The sequence below is a fragment of the Dendrobates tinctorius genome, unplaced genomic scaffold, assembly GCF_039654945.1.
Source record: "Dendrobates tinctorius isolate UK_male_01 unplaced genomic scaffold, ASM3965494v1 ptg000156l, whole genome shotgun sequence".
In the NCBI taxonomy this organism is placed as follows: Eukaryota; Metazoa; Chordata; class Amphibia; order Anura; family Dendrobatidae; genus Dendrobates; species Dendrobates tinctorius.
In genome coordinates, this window is record NW_027361823.1 from 1,060,085 (window position 1) to 1,081,064 (window position 20,980).

A 20,980-nucleotide genomic window follows, 5' to 3' on the forward strand; every position below is an offset into this window, starting at 1 on the left:
TTTTTTAAAGAGTTATTCCCATGATATCAATCACAGCTCAGTAGGTTACAATCCTGAAATAAGTGAAGTTGTCCTATGTAATCAAGTTCCAAAGTTGCTCCCTAGATACACACGTGTCACAGGCTTCTGCCTAACTGGTTGTCCAGGTATACATTTAAGTCCTATAGTTCTTGGATGACAGACCGCACATGCTCAGTAGACACCTGCTGGTCTTATTACTTTGGCAGTGACTAAGGCTAGGTTCACATTAGGTTTTTGCATGTGTTTGCGTTGTTTCTGCGCATGCGTTCGATATTTCCCATGCTTTTCCAGTAGAGCTTCCTGGACACCAGACACCCAAATGCTCGTCTTTGGCTGCTGTATCCAGCTGCAAGATGGATCTTGGCATGGAGGGCTTCCTTATTAATTTTGATTTGCAATCGAAATTGTCTGTTGCCTTTGCTGTGGCTTGTGAAGAAGAAAGAAGAGAAAGATGGAGAAGACGTCGTCATCGCTGTTGGCAACACCCCATCGTTGAAGTCCGAGAGAGCTGTGGAACCTACCACTCCTTGTACACAGAGCTGCGTGAAAACGCTGAGAAGTTTTTCAAGTACATGAGAATGTCGGAACATAGCTTCCATGACTTGCTGCTACATGTCCGAGGATCCTTCACCAGGCAGTATACACAGCTACGTCGAGCAATTTCTGCTGAGGAACGTCTGTTGGTGACCTTGAGGTATGCAATTTTGAAAAAGAAACACCTTTCATTAATATGATTGCTCTAAAAGACATGTACTGATTTTTTTTCTTTTTTCCCCCATTTTCTGTTTCGGCAGGCAGATTCCTGGCTACCAGAGAGACATTATCATCTCTACATTTTCAATTTCGCATTGGAGTGTCCACGCTTTCTGGGATTGTTGGAGACACCTGCCATGCTTTATGTGAAGTTCTGCATGAAGAATTCCTGCCCCAACCCACAACTGATCTCTGGCTGGAAAATCCTGCAAAATTCCAGGACATTTGTAATTTTCCAAACTATTTGGGGGCTGTGGACGGCAAGCACATTCGGATTATGAAACCTGCTGGAAGTGGATCCGAGTATTTCAATAACAAAAAATACTTTTCTATTGTCCTTATGGCGATTGCAGATGCTGACTGTCGATTTGTCGCCGTTGATGTTGGCTCATTTGGATGAGGAAATGACTCAAAGACTTTCAAAAACTCCAACATGGGCCAATGTTTGTATGGGAATAATTTCAATTTTCCACAGCCATGACCTCTTCCGAACACTGAAGGACCGCCAATGCCATTTGTTGTGGTTGGGCATGAGGCGTTTCAAATGTGTGCCAACCTCATAAAACCGTACTCAAGTTGGGACTTGAATCACACCAAAGGGATTTACAACTACCGACTTACAAGGGCACGAAGAACTGTGAAGTGCCTTTGGATTGCTGGTATCTAAATGGCGCATTTTGGGTACAGCTATCAATCTAAAAATTGAGACAACTGATGAGGCTGTGAAAGCGTGTGTTGTTCTGCACAATTACATCCTGGCAAAAGAGCGACCCAATTTAGAACTTGAGGAACCTGTTAATACCACATTGCAGGATTACAAAGATCACCCTCTGAGGACTACAGTGGAAGTTGCCCAAATGAGGGATAAATTTGCTGCTTACTTTGTTTCGGATATTGGACGTGTGGCATGGCAAGACTAAATGGTTTAAGCCGCTAATAAGTAAAATATACCTGTAATGTTTGCCGACTTTAATACTAACACATTGACTGTAACTTTAATACTAAACATTTTGACTGTAACACCCGTAAATACTTCACTCAACAATACACACGTTTAAATAAAGAGAAAAAGAAAATGCAGGGAGACAGGGATTGTGGAAAAAGAATATTAACAAAAATAAAAATAGTGTTTAATTTAACACTTCCTGGACCTGCTCATTCTGAAGTACGCATGCGTATCAAGCGCATGCGTACGCATGTCCTTGCATACCAATGTGTTCCCATAGACAGTAATGCGTTGTTTTGTCGCACTCATCCGCATGTGCATGACTACGCATAATTGACGCCTCAAAAATGCAACATGTTGCATTCGCTGGACACCGCCGCACACCGTGAAACGACTCGTGTACGCATCCGCATGTGAATTGATGCAAACGCATGTCCCTGCGTACACAATGTTAAATATATGTGACGCATGCATATCTATGCGGATCATACGCTGCGCACAGATATGCTAATATGAAACCAGCCTAAGCACATATGTGATTGCACAGTCCTTTCTGCACAAAGTGGATGTAGACACTGAGCGCCTGATGCTGTAAAGCAGGATTGTCTTAACTCCTCTGACTGCAAGCTGTGAGACAGACAAAATGGAGCAGGAGCGCCGGCTGCATGGAGCAGGAGCACCAGCTGCTAAGCATTTGTTTTTAAGGTCTCATTAAAATGTCCATGCCAATCGGTCCAAGCACAACCCATTAATTGACGGACTGGCCGTGTTTCTCCTGAGTTGAGGGTGGCCGTTTCAAATATTTCTGTGAGACTGTCATGCTCGGGTCGGGAGACCCACGGCCAGTCTGTGCATAGCTGCCCAATATAAGACCAGAATCCACAGATGTCTACATGAGCCCTAGGTAACAAAGATAAACATATAGCCAATAATCGACAAAACGGAGGAAAATATGTGAAACGCATACAGAATTGGAGGATTAGAGTTGTGTGTACAGACTAGAATCATGCAGGATGTATTGATCTAATATTAGAGACTATGACCAGCACCATGTCTCCTCCTGTCAGCTGATTGTAAGGTGAGTATACTGTGCTCCTTTATTATTTTACAGCATGCTGTAGGGTTCGTTTAAAGGGATTGTCTCACCCTAAAATAGAAATTTCTTTCAGGTGGGTTTCTGTTTTCAAAAAAACCAATGTACCTAGGTGCAGTTTGTTTTAAAAAGCAACCTGGGTCTTATTCACCCTCATTGGGTCCAGTGCTGAATCTCTGCCACTGCATCCGCTGACTGTTGTGATGTCAACGGTGCTGACAATATTTACAGCGCTGCAGCCAATCCAGTCAGTGAGCTCAGCCACTCCGAGGGGCTCGTGCTTTGTTCTCGGGCAGAATCTCTGAGCTCATTTATTGGCTGCAGCAATATTAGCGCTGCAGACGATAACAGACACCAGGAGCACCTGGACCTGGGTAGGGTGAGTTTTTAACACAAACTGCACCTGGACACGGGTTTTCTAGAACCAGAAAAAAAACCTTTAATGGCATCCAGTCCAAATGAATGACTTGGCCACAAAATCATCCTGTGGGCATGTACATAGTGATCAACTAAGGGGTAATGGTTTCACCAAATGTGAATTTGCACAATTTTGTGTATATTAGTACATTGAGTTTTTTATTGGTTTTTTTATGTAACATGGAGATCCTTTTTTCGTTTCTTTCTATTAAATATTACATAGTAAATTATCACACTTCAAATTTTATATTGTTCATTTCAATAATGCATGAATACAAAAAATACTATTAAAGTCTCATAATATCTGCATAATGTAACTGTAGTATTAATAGACCTATTCTAACATAGGAGGATGAACAGTCTTAAGGTGAAGGGATAAGAGGGGGTCATAAATCTTGTGTGTGGTTCCAATGTGAGGCATTCTTTGGTCTGTACAGAAATAATAGATACAGTCACCACTTTTCTACATACCGTATATACTAGCGTATAAGCCAAGATTTCCAGTCCATTTTTTTTGGGCTGAAATTCCCCCTCTCTGCTTATATGTGAGTCATATCCCAGGGGGTCGGCAGGGGAGGGGGAGCAGGGTTGTCAGATCATACTTACCCCCTCCTGGGGCGGTCTCTGTAAACCCCCCACCCCCCCCCCCCGCTTCTCCTGGTCATATGGATATGCGCATATTCATGACTTTAAAGAGCGGTACCATGTGACCATTGAAGGAAGGAGCCTAAGGCCGGGAGAAGTGGGGCTGCAGAGACCGTGCCAGGAGGGGGTAAGTATATGTAATATTCACCTGTCCCCGGTCCATCGCTGCGCGCTACTCTATCCTCCGCGTCCTCTGTCAGTGACGTTCAGGTCAGAGGGCGCAGTGACGTAGTTACTGCGTGCCACACCTTCTGCCTGAACAGTCACTGACAGAAGACCCGGAAGAGACAGAGCGGCACACAGCGATGGAGCAGGAACAGGTGAATATCGCAGGTGTCGGGGCCCTGAGCCAGCAGTGTGACACCGGCACCTGTCCCTGCCTGCTCAAGGCCCCGGCACCTGGCCCCCGCCGACGGAGAGGTAAGTATGTCATTTTTTTTTTTTTTTTTGGAGCAGCGGCAGCATATGGGGCATAATCTATGGAGCATCTTATGGGGCAGCATATGGGGTCATAATCTATGGAGCATCTTATGGGGCAGTTTATGGGGGCATAATCTATGGAGCAACATGTGGGGCATAATCTACGGAGCATCTTATGAGGCAGCATATGGGGGCATAATCTATGGAGCATTTTATGGGGCAGCATATGGGGCATAATCTATGGAACATCTTATGGGGCCATAACCTTTATGGAGCAGCATATGGGGCATATTATTCTATGGAGCATATTACGGGGCCATTATTAACCTTTGTGCAGCATTATATGGGGTGTATTTTGTATGGAGCATCTTATGGGGCCATCATGAACTTTATGGAGCATTATATGGGGTTTATTTTGTATGGAGCATCATATGGGGCCCATCATGAACTGTATGGGGTATTATATGGGGCTCCTGATTCAATATGGATATTCAAAAACATTTAAACCTACTGATGTCTCAATTAATTTTACTTTTATTGGTATGTATTTTTATTTTTGAAATTTACCAGTAGCTGCTGCATTTTCCACCCTAGGCTTATACGCGAGTCAATAAGTTTTCCCAGTTTTTTGTGACAAAATTAGGGGGGTCGGCTTACACTTGGGTCGGCTTATACACGAGTATATACGGTAATCTACAGAGGTCAGTGGCGACAGCTAATGATTTGTTACTTCTGTATTGCATTGGAATGGTGTCGTTCTGTGAACCCTGGGTGGTCATGCAGTACATCGAAACGTAGGCCTTGGCGTTTGTCATTGTACCTGGACTAAGCGGCTGCAGCTGAATTGGACCTTGATGCTGGGAAGATACAGAGTTCACATCTCATTCACATTGCTCTGCCTTTCCATAGCTCATTTCAATATAATAACATAACCATCCAAAAAAGAGCGAATTCGAAAGGCACTCTTGTAGAAAAAGAAACATTTGTATCTATAATTGTTCATTGAAAACATTATTATCTGCCAAATAACTAAATGTGGCGACAGCTGTTTTGTGCCGTCTCCGCGCTTAATTGGGGCAATTGGACTGCGGCTTTATTGTGCTGTGTCTTTTAAATGGAAAATGTGCAAAATGTGTGTAGAAGTATTTGTATGTTCAGACAATGCTGCAAATACAGACACTGTATATATTCATGGAGCACATGTGCAATATTTCATTTGTAAATCTAATCCAAAACTTTTGCCTCTTTTCAGTGCTGCAAATTTATACACACCCATGTGATGCTCTTTTTTTATTTTTTTTTCACAATTTGCATTATGAAACAGCAAAGGTGGAGTGCCTGTAGTTCACCCCTCCAGCCCAATTTCTGCATAACTTTGTATTTCAATAGCACCTTAAATACTTCAAGCATACACAGCAAGACATATTCTACCTTGTACATTACATGAATTTTCCTCTACTACACATTTTTGGGTTTATTATATTGTCTCGCCTGTATGCTGTCTTTTTATTCCCTGGATAAAATCTAATTTGTGACCATGTGACAAGACATTTTTATTAATGTTAGGCTACAGGGAGCATACCACAGAGGACATATTGGGCCTGATTCGGTTACACTGGATTCAGATGTCTAATTCAGTACGAGGTGCACACTTTTTAATGAATTGCGTGCATCCTACAACTGCTGTATGCCTCCACCAGAAATCTTACTCCAGTCTGCGACTGAAGTACATTTTTGGCGTAATTTACACCACTACAGTGCATAAATTTTGATTGTGATTGCTCCTATTCCTGCGCTGAAAGGAAGCATTTCACCTTCATTTTAAACGGTGTTAATTTCTTTGGCAGTACAGGGGTTAATCAGCCATGTTGAGCGCTCTGGGAGTTTGGGCTCTCAGCTGAGCATGGTTAGCCACTTCTCTCCCCTATATAATCTGGGTCCTGACTGACACACATCATCAGAGCTTGGTTATATGAGAAGGTGTATGATGGGTTTATCAGTGACTGTTGCTTGGGTTTGTAAGTGTGATAAGTCACATTTCTTCTCCTACTTTGGTTTTCCTCATCCTCCACTCCCCAGTTCTTTCCTCTGTTATATGTAAGGGAATATTTGTATGCCTGGTATTTTCTGTTGCTCTGGTTTGTGTTGCCTTGTTCGTCTGCTTAGTGTACTGCGGTGATCTGCTGCTCCCCTCTTCCTTGGGTGGGGAAAAGGTACAGACGGAGGGCGAGTACAGGAGATAAGGCAAGATACGTGGCCCTGGCATCTTCACATTCAGAAGTAACTCTGGGAATAGGGCGAGACAGAGCGCCCCCTGGTGTTAGGGACAGGGAAGGAGCCCCTGGTCCCGGGTCACCCGACAACCAAGATGTGACATCTTGGCCCAGTTCTGACATTTCTTCCTCTGTGCCTTATTCAGTGGTGGTCAGGTTTCAGCCTTCCTTACCTCAGCCATGTCTCTGAGCTCTAAACACCTTGTACTTCTGGGCTCCAGGGAGGTTTCATTTCTGTAATATAGCAGCAATGGAGGATAATGGCTTTCTGGTCACTTCATGTTTGATTCTTCTCAAATCTTTGGCAGTTAATGTGCATCTTTTTATCTCCAGACTCTTTGTGACCCTATTTGCAACACAATTTTTGATGGTTCTGTGATCACGCCCCAATTTCTTTCCAATTTCAAGAGTGCTGCTCCCTCTGTAAGACTTGTAACAAATTTTTGCCCTATTTTGCCTGAGGAAAACAAGCTGCCTAATAATTCTTCACACTGTGATAAAGAGTGTTGTATCTTCAGGCCACATCACCTGATCTGCTTCATCCAATAATCCTTCAACTTTAGACAGCTTGGTGTTAGTAAATCTGCATAAAAATGATAATTTGCTCAAAATCCTCACTTGTCTAATAATTGTTCCCACAGTATATGTACTATGCAAATAAGCTCTTCAGAGAGGACGACGACATGAACGCTAGTGCCACCTTTTGGAAGTAGCAAACCCAAAAGTCAATTTTTAACCATTTAAAATGAACCTGTCGGCATAGCTGTAATGACTCTGTAATACTGATCACATTTATACTGTTGATGAAGAAATCCACATTGTTTTTCTTTAATCATCAGTTGAAGTTTTCTGCTTATTATATTTCATTGCACAGGGGCCGGACTGTGCCCAGTGTCTTCTCCTTTGTCTGTGATTCCCATGCTCTTCCGTCTGCCTCCAGTCATTGAATGACAGATCACTACTGAGATGTCAGACATGTGAGGCAGGCCATTCACAGAACAGAGGCAGCAAAGGGAGTGGAAATCACAGACAGGGAGAAGAAGACCCCGGGCACAGTCCGGCCCCTGTGCACTGAAATTTGAATTGCAGAAAACGTCAAATGGTGTTTTATGAAGAACAACAAATCTAATTTCTTCTCCAAAGGTATACATGTTATTAGTATTACAATGTCATTACAGCTACATCTTTACTTTACATTACAAAATTGTGCTCACAGGTTCTCTTTAAAGAGCCTTGCCACATAACTTAGGATAAGAATCAAAACCAGACACTCCATTTGCAGACCCATGTTTCAAGGTGTTTACCCCTCATCATTGCAAAGTTAGAGATCTGATCTGACTAGGTGAGAGTCTCCTAATGCTGACTTGGCACTCTGAACAAGGAGAAATGTTCCTCTTTAGACCACATGTACAGTGGGGCAAAAAAGTATTTAGTCAGTCAGCAATAGTGCAAGTTCCACCACTTAAAAAGATGAGGCGTCTGTAATTTACATCATAGGTAGACCTCAACTATGGGAGACAAACTGAGAAAAAAAAATCCAGAAAATCACATTGTCTGTTTTTTTTTTCATTTTATTTGCATATTATGGTGGAAAATAAGTATTTGGTCAGAAACAAGCAATCAAGATTTCTGGCTCTCACAGACCTGTAACTACTTCTTTAAGAGTCTCCTCTTTCCTCGACTCATTACCTGTAGTAATGGCACCTGTTTAAACTTGTTATCAGTATAAAAAGACACCTGTGCACACCCTCAAACAGTCTGACTCCAAACTCCACTATGGTGAAGACCAAAGAGCTGTCAAAGGACACCAGAAACAAAATTGTAGCCCTGCACCAGGCTGGGAAGACTGAATCTGCAATAGCCAACCAGCTTGGAGTGAAGAAATCAACTGTGGGAGCAATAATTAGAAAATGGAAGACATACAAGACCACTGATAATCTCCCTCGATCTGGTGCTCCACGCAAAATCCCACCCCGTGGGGTCAGAATGATCACAAGAACGGTGAGCAAAAATCCCAGAACCACGCAGGGGGACCTAGTGAATGAACTGCAGAGAGCTGGGACCAATGTAACAAGGCCTACCATAAGTAACACACTACGCCACCATGGACTCAGATCCTGCAGTGCCAGACGTGTCCCACTGCTTAAGCCTGTACATGTCTGGGCCCGTCTGAAGTTTGCTAAAGAGCATTTGGATGATCCAGAGGAGTTTTGGGAGAATGTCCTATGGTCTGATGAAACCAAACTGGAACTGTTTGGTAGAAACACAACTTGTCGTGTTTGGAGGAAAAACAATACTGAGTTGCATCCATCAAACACCATACCTACTGTAAAGCATGGTGGTGGAAACATCATGCTTTGGGGCTGTTTCTCTGCAAAGGGGCCAGGACGACTGATCCGGGTACATGAAAGAATGAATGGGGCCATGTATCGTGAGATTTTGAGTGCAAACCTCCTTCCATCAGCAAGGGCATTGAAGATGAAACGTGGCTGGGTCTTTCAACATGACAATGATCCAAAGCACACCGCCAGGGCAACGAAGGAGTGGCTTCGTAAGAAGCATTTCAAGGTCCTGGAGTGGCCTAGCCAGTCTCCAGATCTCAACCCTATAGAAAACCTTTGGAGGGAGTTGAAAGTCCATGTTGCCAAGCGAAAAGCCAAAAACATCACTGCTCTAGAGGAGATCTGCATGGAGGAATGGGCCAACATACCAACAACAGTGTGTGGCAACCTTGTGAAGACTTACAGAAAACGTTTGACCTCTGTCATTGCCAACAAAGGATATATCACAAAGTATTGAGATGAAATTTTGTTTCTGACCAAATACTTATTTTCCACCATAATATGCAAATAAAATGAAAAAAAAACAGACAATGTGATTTTCTGGATTTTTTTTTCTCAGTTTGTCTCCCATAGTTGAGGTCTACCTATGATGTAAATTACAGACGCCTCTCATCTTTTTAAGTGGTGGAACTTGCACTATTGCTGACTGACTAAATACTTTTTTGCCCCACTGTATATAGTAATAGCATTTTAGAAGCATTTCATTGTTTAGTGTTAGAAATCATACATTTTTAAGGTCATTTATAGGTTTAGGATAAACCTTCATGGAAAAAATGTATGCTGTTTTGCATAGAATGTTAAATGACAAAAAATTGGTACGATGTTCTCCTTTATAGCTAGAAATCTAAAATAGCATTGTAGTGTAGATTTCTCTCTTTTTCTCATTTTATTCATTGCTTTTAAACACTCAGACATGCAGAAACAGATTGTTTGCTGTGGTAAGAGCTATTTTGGCTACTCTTCAATCGATAGCATGAAAATGATCAGCAATGTTTCATTTACATGACATGATTCGATGATTACAACCATCTGCAGAGAAAACCTTTCCAACATGGCTGCTTTTCCTATCAGTGCTATGATTTTGATTGTTTGAATAAATGGATTGTTCAGTTGCTCTCCACATAAAGAATATCACCCAGAATAATTGTTTTGGCAATTTTTTTGTATTTTCTGTATGTATGAACAGTTCAACCCTGCTGCTCAATACAGTTTGCCTTTTAAAGGGAATCTGTCACCCCTTTTTTCTTTTTTTCGAATATGAGCTGCCGGCACCGTCATCAGGTCCGGCGCCTTCGCACTGCAGTATTCAAAATCGTACAGACGATTCAAAATTGAGTCCATCAAATCAGCAATCCCTCTCATAGAGCAGAATTGGGTTATGGCCACAATAGACCTGAGGGACGCCTACTGTCCTGTCCCGATTCATCCAGACCACAGGAAATTCCTCAGGTTTGCGGTTTCCCAGGGTCACCAGGTCAACCACTACCAATTCAATGTCCTGCCGATCGGGGTGTCATCAGTCCCTCGAGTGTTTACCAAGATAATGGCAGAGGCAATGATCTTCATTCGTCAGCAGGGGATTTGCATTGTCCCATACCTAGACGACCTTCTAATAGTGGCTCCATCCATGGCTCGCCTGAACCAAGACGTAGAGAGGTCCCTGGAAATTTTACAGTCCCTGGGTTGGATCTCAAACTTGGAGAAATCAGACCTTCACCAAGGAAGAAGTTCTTGGGGATACGTCTGGACTCAGAAAAGAGAACGTCCTTTTTACCCAGGGAACGACAGCTCGACCTTGTTGTTCCTAGGATCTCCAGGTTCAGGGATCAGAGCACCAACCCTGAGGGACTCAATGTCCATCCTGGGTTCACTTACAGCATGCATCCAAGCTTTCTCCTGGGCTGAGGCCCATACTCGGATTCTTCAGTCCCATGTACTCCGGTGGTCAAAGAAGTGTCAGAACTCACTGACCAAGAGAACCCCCCCTTCCTGGTCATGTGAAGGCTTCTCTTCTATGGTGACTGGACTACCAGAACCTCTAGCTGGGATCAGCTTCCCCTAAAAATCCTCACCACAGACGCCAGTCAGGCTGGGGTGCTATAGTGGAGAGATCACACTTCCAGGAGGTATGGACCCCAGACGTCAGAGCCAGCTCCTCAAATGTGGTGGTGTTGAAGGCACCATCAACCCTTTTCCGAAATCATCACGTACGTGTCTGCTCAGACAACGTAACTACAGTGGACTACATCAGACACCAAGGAGGCACGATTTACTTCAATCTAAAATTAATGGCTGCAAGAGTTTTTTCCTGGGCAGAAAAACATCTGTTGTCCATATCTGCAGTACATGGGAGGGAATCGGACAATGCACAGGCAGACTTCCTCAGCAGGAAGGACTTGTGCCTGGACCAAACCGTATTTTTGTCTCTGGTGTCAAGGTGGAGAAATCCCGATGTGGACCTTTTTGCCAGTAGTCAAAACGCGAAGGTGGAAACATTTTTTTTCCTTCAGTCCCACCATCGGAGCATGGGGAGTGGACGCCCTCTCCCATCCTTGGCAGTTCGGTCTGGCTTGCATCTTCCCACCCATTCCCATGATAGCAAGAACACTACAGAAGATACGTTCGGAGCAGGTCACTACAATACTGGTGGCTCCCATGTGGCCAGGGAGACCCTGGTACAGAGCTCTACGGAACATGACTCAGGAAGGCCCAATACTTCTGCCCCAGAAGGTCAACCACCTTCACCAAGGTCCTCTGCTTCACCCAGACCCGCAAAAATTGAACCTTGCGGCCTGGCTACTGAAGCCAGAATTCTGAAGGCTAAAGGCCTTTCCGAGAAAGTGATTCATACTCTACAGAGAAGTAGGAAACCCGTGACTAATGCCATTTACGGGAAGGTTTGGAAAAAATTTTCATCTTGGTGTTTCCCAGTCACTCCAGATCCCTTCCATCTTAATATCGCACAAGTCTTAAGAGTTTCTTCAAAAGGGCTATGATCTAGGACTCACACCTAGTACACTGAAGGTACAGGTGTCAGCTCTTAGCTCATTTTACGATCAAGATTTGGTGTGCCATCGATGGGTCAAACGCTTCATGACCTCAGCAACTGGAATCCACACCTGTTACTAGCCACAGGTGAGTCTGAACAAGCATCACATGCTTGAAACAAAGTTGTTTATCCACAATTTTGGAAAGATGGCAACAATTTTGTCCAGCCCATTTTTGGTGTTTTGTGGGAAGTTATGTCCAATTTGCCATTTTTTCCTCCGTTTTTTTTTTCCTGTATTGTTCCAATACACACAAGGGAAATAAACGTGTGTATCATAAAATGTGTCATTGCAATAATTTTCTGGGAGAAATACTTAATTTTCTGGAACAATTTCAAGGATTCCAACCTCTTTTGCCATGACTCTATGTAACACTATTAACCTACAGATTAACCATATAACTGTAGGTTAATGGCATTATCATACATGACTGTTTCCCTTTTAAGTCCATACTAGTCTTATTTGTTCATCACTACATCATTTAACCCCTTTTTCATATGATCTTTTCCCCTACACTGCTTTCATCACCCACTAGAACAATTAAACTCAAGTGAACTCTACAATCGCACCTCCTCCAGCAAGCCTTTAACCTATATTACTTGACTTGAAAAGCGGTTTTCAAATCCTAGTTAACTTTTTAAAACTAACAGAACGTCCAGGTGTAACAGGCCAGAATATACCCCGTCCCAGACTATGCCCGTGGTTAAAGTGGCCTAGGCCAGAGTATGGCCTAGGCCACGTTATACCCTCCAGGTCAGAATATACCCCCCGAGGTTGTAAAATAGCCTGGGCCAGAATATGCCCTGGGTTAAAGTGGCCTAGGCCAGATTATACCCAGGGTATATTCTGGCTTAGGCCAAAGGATACCCCGGGTATATTCTAACCTAGGCTAAACTATACCCCTCCAAGTTAAAATGGCCTAGGCCAGAATATACCCCGGGTATTTTCTGGCCTAGACCAAAGTATATTCCTGGTATATTCTAGCCTAGACTAAACTATACTCCTCCATGCCCGAATATTGATGTGTTTTTTTGTAGTTGTTCTACAGAATGACTACAAAGGCAGAAAGTAGAGCTACACTTACAGTATATGTTGGAGGAGTTGCATTACACTGACAATAGATGGCGCAGTTCCATAAGTGCATAGTTAGTTATGTTTTATTGTAACTTGCTATGTATGTTTCTCTCTGATCTCTATGATATGCACTCATTTCTCCAGTGTGAGTCCCTCTTCTATCCTGATAAGATATATAAAGTGAGTTTGCAACACCCCCCCAACACCAAAATAAGTTTTCCAATTTTAACAACCATGGAAGACCAACTGTATAACCAGCTATTGATATTCTACACTGCAACAGAACGAACGTACCCCTAGTGGATCTGTGATTTACCTCCAGAGAAACGTGTAAGTGCCAAGTCCCAGTTTAGACAAACAACTAAGCCATATCGAGCAGATGGAGGGATTCTTTACCATGGAGAAAAGGAGGTTCTCTCTAAAAGTCGACTGCCAAATATCCTAAAGGCCTGTCATGACAATCCAATTTCTGGTGGACATTTTGGCAGAGCTAAAACGTTACACAAAATCTCTGACCGTTATTACTGGAAAGGAATGAAGAACGACATTCTCAAACATGTCAAAGCCTGTCAAAAATGTTTTGTCATACATCCCCAAACCAGCAAGGAGGCTCCACCACTCAACAGTATACCAGTGACTGGAAAAGTACGGAGCTTGGCCGGTACTGATATGATCGGTCCTCTTCAGGAAACCTCAAACGGCAGCAAAATTTATAGTTGGTGCCACTCATCATTTCTCCAAGTGGACAGAAGCAACAGCTGTTCCAGACCAGAGTGCCAAGTCAGTAGCAAATTTTTCGTACACAGTTACTTGCCGCTTAGGCTGTATGGACTCTGATTAGCGACCAGGAAAGAGAGTTTGTCAACTCGATCATTGGCAACCTGATGGAACATTTTCAAACAGATCGCTGTATTTCATCTGCCTACCACCCACAAACAAATGGCCTGCGGGAACGTGACAATCGAACACTCAATCTTTGTAAGCTTGTCAATGACCAGGAAATAACTGGGACCAGTTCATCTCTGGTGTTTTGTATACCTATCTGTAGTGCAAATATACAAATGGCTATTTTGAGTCCATATTGAAATCTACAAAATGCATTCAGACCATGACAGAGCTGCATTTCTGGTCAAACAGTTACAGACAGAGACAATGCATATAGTGCACACAATCTTGAGAACTATTGTTTATTACCTGAAACCATTTCGCTTCACAACCAGTTCTATGTTTAGTCATTGGCAACAAAAGGTTTTCAACCAAGTACTAGAAATGAACATTTTATTTACAGTTATTTAATCTGTCCAATTACTTTTGGTCCCTTTTAAAAACAGGGTGGCACATGTTAAGGAGCTGAAACTCCTAAACCTTTCATCCAATTTTAATGTGGATACCCTCAAATGAAAGCTGAAAGTCTGACCTTCAACTGCATCTGGATTGTTTTGTTTAAAATTCATTGTGGTAATGTCTAGAACCAAAATTAGAAAAATGTTGTCTCTGTCCAACTATATATGGACCTAACTGTATCTAAGCCTTGTAGCTTTTATAGTCTAAGGGTTTGTGACCCATTGTCTGATGATGCCATGTTATCTGTTTCATCCGACCTTGAAGGCTGGCCACTGGAAGGGTTTGGTGAAGCTAGCTACACATAAGTGTAAATTACTATTTAAGACCAGAGAAACATGACTTAGACAGAAGCAAAACTGGATACCTGTACACATGTACAGTGTTGTGATACCTGCATAATTGGGGACGCCCGTGCAGTGTTGTGAATCTTCCAGGGGTTCTCTGTCTTGGTGCTGCTTCTCTGAATTTCCAGACGGATGATGTTTAAAAGCCTCTTGGTGATACATGATGTGAGTATATGTTCTTAATCAATATACCGTATGTATTTTAATCTTTGTAGGTACTTAACCTTTGTATGTTAAAATATACAAAAGTGTACACAATCATACTATTTCATCATACAATGCCTTTAATTTTGTACTTTCAAATAAAATTGCATTATATCGCAAATAGTAGCCTTCTTTAAAGCCGTATCCGAACCTTAGTGTTAAAAACTTGGCAATACACTATCACACATCAGTGCATGCCTCAACCAAGTGCACTTCATTCAAGTCATGTTTGGACAGAAGGCCAAGCTTCCTATCAACCTCGATCCCTCAGAAAATGACCACCGTGGACCTCATGTCCCTTCCAGATGATGCTAATCCTGATGTGCTGAGTACACTAGCAATCATTCGTAAAAAGCTCCACTCAACCATCAGTATCCACATCCAGTCTGCTCGGAAATGCCAGAAATGTGCATTTGATCGCCGACACAACAGCAACAAAGGAATCACTGCGGGCACCATCGTTTATATGAAGAATCAACGCCGTATTAATCGCGTAAGTTCAAAGATGGGACCACACTGAGAGGGCCTACTTGACCAAGAGGCAAGTAAAACTTAAGAATAATAAGACTGGCAAGATACTGAGCAACACCTATCAAACCTTAAGCTGATGAAACTTCTGTACCACCCCAGTCCCCTAATGATCATCCCACTGACTCTGCCGCACAGAAACACAAGCAAAGACTTTCAACCCACTACCACGTTCAGGAAGGTAGTATCTTACCACCACTCTCTGCCTTATGTTTGGTAGGGTTGTGTACTATGGAGCCAAAAGAGACCATGGACAACCACGGTGTACATATAAAAGCAAAGGTGATGGGAACTGCTACTTCCGTGCCATCGGCTGCGTCCTGACAGGAACAGAGGACAATCATTCCCTTCTCGGAGATTACGTCACACACCACATGAAAACTGCCTTGACAAAAAAACTACAGGACTACTTGAATCAAAATGTGAATGAATATGTGACACCTCTGGCATCTCTCGAAATGGAGTCTGGGAAACTGATGCAGAGATCATGGCCACACCGAATCTGTTTAATTGTGACATTGTCATCCACACAAAAGTCGGTGACTCCATGGATTGGTTGACCTATCCTGCAAGCTTCAATCTTCAGTCAACAGAACATGCACTTTATCTTGAAAATAAGCATGATCATTTTAATGTTATCAGTGTTTGCCTTTAAACATTTATATTGTAGCAAGGACTGGGTAGTCTATTGCCAGGGATAAAAAGTTGCATGCAACAATCGCATACAAAGTCGCCGTGTGTCCCTGTCCTAAAGGTCCCAATACACGGGACAACTATTATGTGATTTGGGTGGGTGAGCAGGAAAAGCACACCAATATTCGGGCTTGGAGGGGTATAGTTTAGCCTAGGCTAGTATATACCCGGGGTATACTCTGGCCTAAGCCACTTTAACCCCGGGAATAGTCTGGGACGGGGTATATTCTGGCCTGTTACACTGGCACCAGCCCCAGGCAGTGTTGGAACAAGATGGACAGGAAATTGAGTTTTATTTAGTTTACATTTGCAGCTCTTCTAGATGGCACTTTGCCATAGCTGCCAGAGAGTTTATAAAGGCCCCAGTTCTTCTATGGACATGCGCCTATTAGGCATTGTCTAAGACATGGCTTAAATGATCACTGTTGTTGCAACAAACTTTGCAAGAAAATATAAGAATTGTTACAATATATCTAATCACAGATCTATGCTTCATTGTCCCCTTAAAGGCATTGTGTTAGCAGGTTTTTGCTATGTAATCTGACAGCAGCATGATATAGGGACGGAGATCCTGATTCCAGCGATTTGTCAGTTTACTGCAGCAGTAATGACAGAATCACAGTTTTCTTTGCTGCAGATCTAGCAAAGCTCAGAATGTTGAGCCCTGTAGAACCCCGCCCACACCTCTGATTAGCAGCCTTTTATGTACACTATATATTGACAGAAAGCTGCTAATCACAGCTGGGGGTGTGATTGGACTAGGAGGAAGGAGACACTTGGTCCTGTAGTAATAAACTCCTCTTGATAAAACAGTGATTGTAAGGAAACCGCAAAACACAGCCTAGTAAGTGTCACATCACTTGAATCAGGGCCTCTTTTCCTACCTAATACTGCTTTCAGATTACATAATGAAAGCCTGATGACAGGTTGGATTCCCTTTTAAGAGCTCCATCTCCAAAACGCCTCACTGAAGTGTCAGATTACAGCTGCCTATGGAGAAGGGAGAGGGAAACTGAGGAGGCTGAATAGTAAAAGACACAAAAAGATCCTGGTGATGCTTTACTGCTGGCGCATTATCTTACCCCAGCGTTGGATTCATAGTTACGCTCCTTTAAGCGTCTCTAATGTCCTCCATGCTGTAGCTACTTTTGCGAAAGAGTTATAAAGAGATGGGAGAGCAGGAATCCCTCGTGTCATCGTAGCGATTAGTTTCCAACGATTACCTCAAAGACCACTGAAAATGGAAGGGAACATGCTGAAAGGTGCAGGATACATGCCCTATATCACGGCCAGAAATGGTGTTATTCCTCAGCTTATTCTGAAAAGTTGTCTGAAATTACAGGTAGGCTTTGATCAGATACATGTCGATATAGAACAGACTAACATCTAACCTCTAACACATCAACACTTAAATGCTACAGGGGTTTATAGAAGAGATCAAATGATCACATTCTACCCCAACCATGAAATATTCATCTCATGTATGAAACTGGTAAATACAAATCTGTATATTGCTGGCACTGCTAACATGCCCACAAATTTATTAGCAGGAAGTAATATCTCCAAATGTAACCCAAATTCAGATAAACATTAAAATAAAAAGCAAATGTCAGAATCGCTCATTTTTGTACTCTTTTTGCTTTCCAAAATTTTAAACAAAAAAAAAAAATCAATTTCATATACACTCCAAAAAGTAACAAGTAAAGACTCTGTCTCGCCTTATATGAAAAACAAACCTTTCTAAAGCTGCATTGAAGGAAAAAAAACAAAGCTATTCTATGGCTATCAGAATAGGGGGACAGAAAAAATATTATTTTAAAAATAGTATTTTTATTGTGATATAGAAAAGATAAAAATACTTTTGATAAATTTGAAATTGCTATAATGTTAAGGATTTGGGTAGGTATTTGTCACTGTTCTGGTTTTTCCCATGATTTATCGCTGTTCTACATGTACCAATACAAAAAATCCAGTTTGTCTCCCAAGAACAACCCTTCTTATGGCTCCATCATCAGACTTCTGTGCAGATATTTGCATCTCCTTGGCATCAGACTACAAGCAATCCATGTGAAGCATCATCGTGTAGTCATGGTGCCATTTGCGTTCCCTACGTTTTGGTAAAAGTCCTAATGTTTGTTAGTAATAGATAGGGAACAGATGGAATGATTGTGAGTATGGGATCAGATTATGCTGGGCTTGTTTGAAGTCTTTTGCCAAGGAGACACAAAAGCTCATAAACAGTGAGCTATCAATCAAGCTAAAGAGGCTAGTGCTAGGAGGGAATCCTATTTGGATAACCCCTTCTCATTCCCCACGTTTGAACCGATAGAACAAAAAAGCCTATACTCTCCTCTCGTGCCGGCACTGTTCCTGCGGTGTCGGGCGATTGGGTGCCGGGGTCACGTGACACAATCAGAGCTGGCGTCACTGTCCCCACTTTTGGACATATTGAACATGAAGAGGAAGTCTGACTCTCTCCATGTTCAATTTGACAAAAGGCGGGGACACTAATGCCAGTGGTGACTGGGCGCCGGGTTCACTTGTCATAAAAACCGCACGAGAGCCCCAGGAGAATGAGTGCCGACATCGCAGGAATGGCGCCGCCATGGTAGGTGAGTATGAGCTTTATTTTATCGGGACCAAGTGTGGGGAATGAGAAGAGGTTGTCCTAGTATTGGACACTTAAGAATAACACCTGATATTGATACCTTTCATGTCTTCAGTGGATCCTCTTAATTTGGTTCACTACAGTGGTCTTTGTAAGTGTTTAGTTTGTTTTTGCTTAGCAGAGTTGTCCACTACTTGGCTGCCCTGTTTCAATCACCAAGTCCCCAACTAATAAAATAATAGTTACACTCACCTCCCTGCTCGGGCACCATTCGTGTCAGGTTGGGCGCCATTTCAGCAGTGTCGGCACTGGCTCTCCAAGTGCCTTGCAGCCAATCAGCAGCTGCTTCACTCTCCTTTCGTTCGGACGACACACATCCGGAGGAAGTCATTTCTGTGGCTGCTCTCACTTGTACTTGATGTCTGATTTATCCAAAGGAGGGGAAAGTGAACTGGTTTATTGGCTGCAGGGCCCTCGGCGCGTAGTTCAACCTACCAGGTATACATCAAGATGACTGTCCACCAGAGAAGCACTCCAGTGCCGACACCTTTGATACAGCCCTGGAGGTGAGTATTGCTGTTATTTTATAAGGCGGGAATGGAACATGGTGATTGCTAAGAAGTTGTCCGATTAGTGGACAACCCCTTTAATTCTGTGCTCTGCTTGCCGTATCCTATACCTGCTTTGTTGTACCTTGTGTTGTATACTTTTATGATGGCAAGTGATACATTTGTTTTGTTTTTCTTTTTCTGCTCTTAGTTTGCTCCCCGAATCCCCAAGATGGCTGTACTCGCGCGGTCACACGGTGGAAGCAGAGGGCGTATTACACCGTATAGCTTGTGCTAACGGCAAGGAAATTCCTTCAGTGAAATTAAAACAATGTAACGCAATTTCAGGATCTGGTGACCCGGCGCACAGCGTCTTTGATTTGGTGAGACACGGCATTCTTCTCTGGAGGACAGTCATCTTGATGTATATCTGGTAGGTTGAACTTTATTTTGTGCTTTAGACTGCATTAGCAGATGAAGCCTTTGTTCTGTTTAATGAATTTCAATAAGTTTTTGTCTCATCTTGCAGGATTTACACTAGGTTAACTTCTTAGCCGGCATGTCTAATGGGCATAAAAGCTTCACGTCAAACAAAAGGATCAGTGTGCGCCTGCACCGAGTCCTGCCCGCTTCTCTAGCTCGGCAATTTTTGTGAATTTTCTGCCTCCTGACTTTGTTCACAAATTAGTTTTTTTTTTTCTTCCCTCTCTAAAAGCGTTTAATTGTTCTGGCACGCAAAAAATGAACTGATTTACTATTACAGGAGGCTGAGGCGTACGTCTTCAATGATGCAGATCATCTTACTTCACTAAAGCCATTTACCGGTACACGCTATCAATGTAATTGTTTTTTTTTTTTTTCTTGTTTTAATTTGAAGCCAAAAAAAAAGTTAATTTCTTAATTTGAGAAAATTCAGTATAAAATAAAAAAAAGCAGATGCCGATATTTCTCATTTGGGCCTCGTAAAATATGCTATTGGTATTGGATCGCTTCTCCATGAGTTATGGCTGAAGCGTCAGTGATGTATCGAGACTGTTTTACGTCTTGCGTTCATTGCGGTTAATTATTACTGTGACAATACTGGATAATTTGGCATAATGGGGTAGCTTAATTGGATTTTTAACCCCGTAAGCTCAGCGGAAGATGTAGCGGTCATTGCCGACGCATGCCTGGAGGGCAAGGATGGTACGTAAGGGTCAATAACATGAAAGCCAGGTATTTAATTTCATGAAAGCTATTATCTTTGCACTTGTTTTTTTTCCCCTCCTGCATTAAGTAGGGCATTTTATTAATGGCTCTTATCGCTGGTTGTTGACACTATGTAATGAGCGTGCTAGATACTCCCTTTCCTCTCTTTTATATCCTAAGCTTAGATTAAAGCTGTGAATTATGTCATATTGTTTAACTGATACCTGAAGCCTCCGGAGCCGTTCGCAATGAGATGGTGTTAAGAGCGGGAACATAAACCGTAAATGATTGCAACGCAGGGAAGATATAATAGTCTATAACCGAGTCACAAACTCTCAGCTATTCTATTCACGAGGACACAATGACCGGCTAGGTTGTATCACTATATCAGGATGAGCATTTCAGGGGGTTTGATGTGATTGGGATGCCAAGTATCCGATCTGTGTACAAGAAGACGCAAATTAAATGGCCGTTTAAGGGAATACACTTTTA

At 42.6% G+C, this 20,980-nt stretch overlaps 1 protein-coding gene across 6 annotated transcripts in view; it reads left to right on the plus strand.

The window, feature by feature from the left end:
* Positions 1 to 20,980, plus strand: part of LOC141051266 (solute carrier family 22 member 15-like) — a 353,709-nt gene that overhangs the window by 101,298 nt on the left and 231,431 nt on the right. For all 6 annotated transcript variants that reach the window (XR_012220613.1, XM_073548125.1, XM_073548124.1 and 3 more), the window contains one exon: positions 19,512 to 19,733. Coding sequence is in view for 5 of the 6 variants with exons in the window: in XM_073548125.1 (XP_073404226.1) it covers positions 19,512 to 19,733 (222 nt within the window). In the remaining variant the exon portion in view is untranslated. The remainder of the gene's footprint in view (positions 1 to 19,511; positions 19,734 to 20,980) is intronic.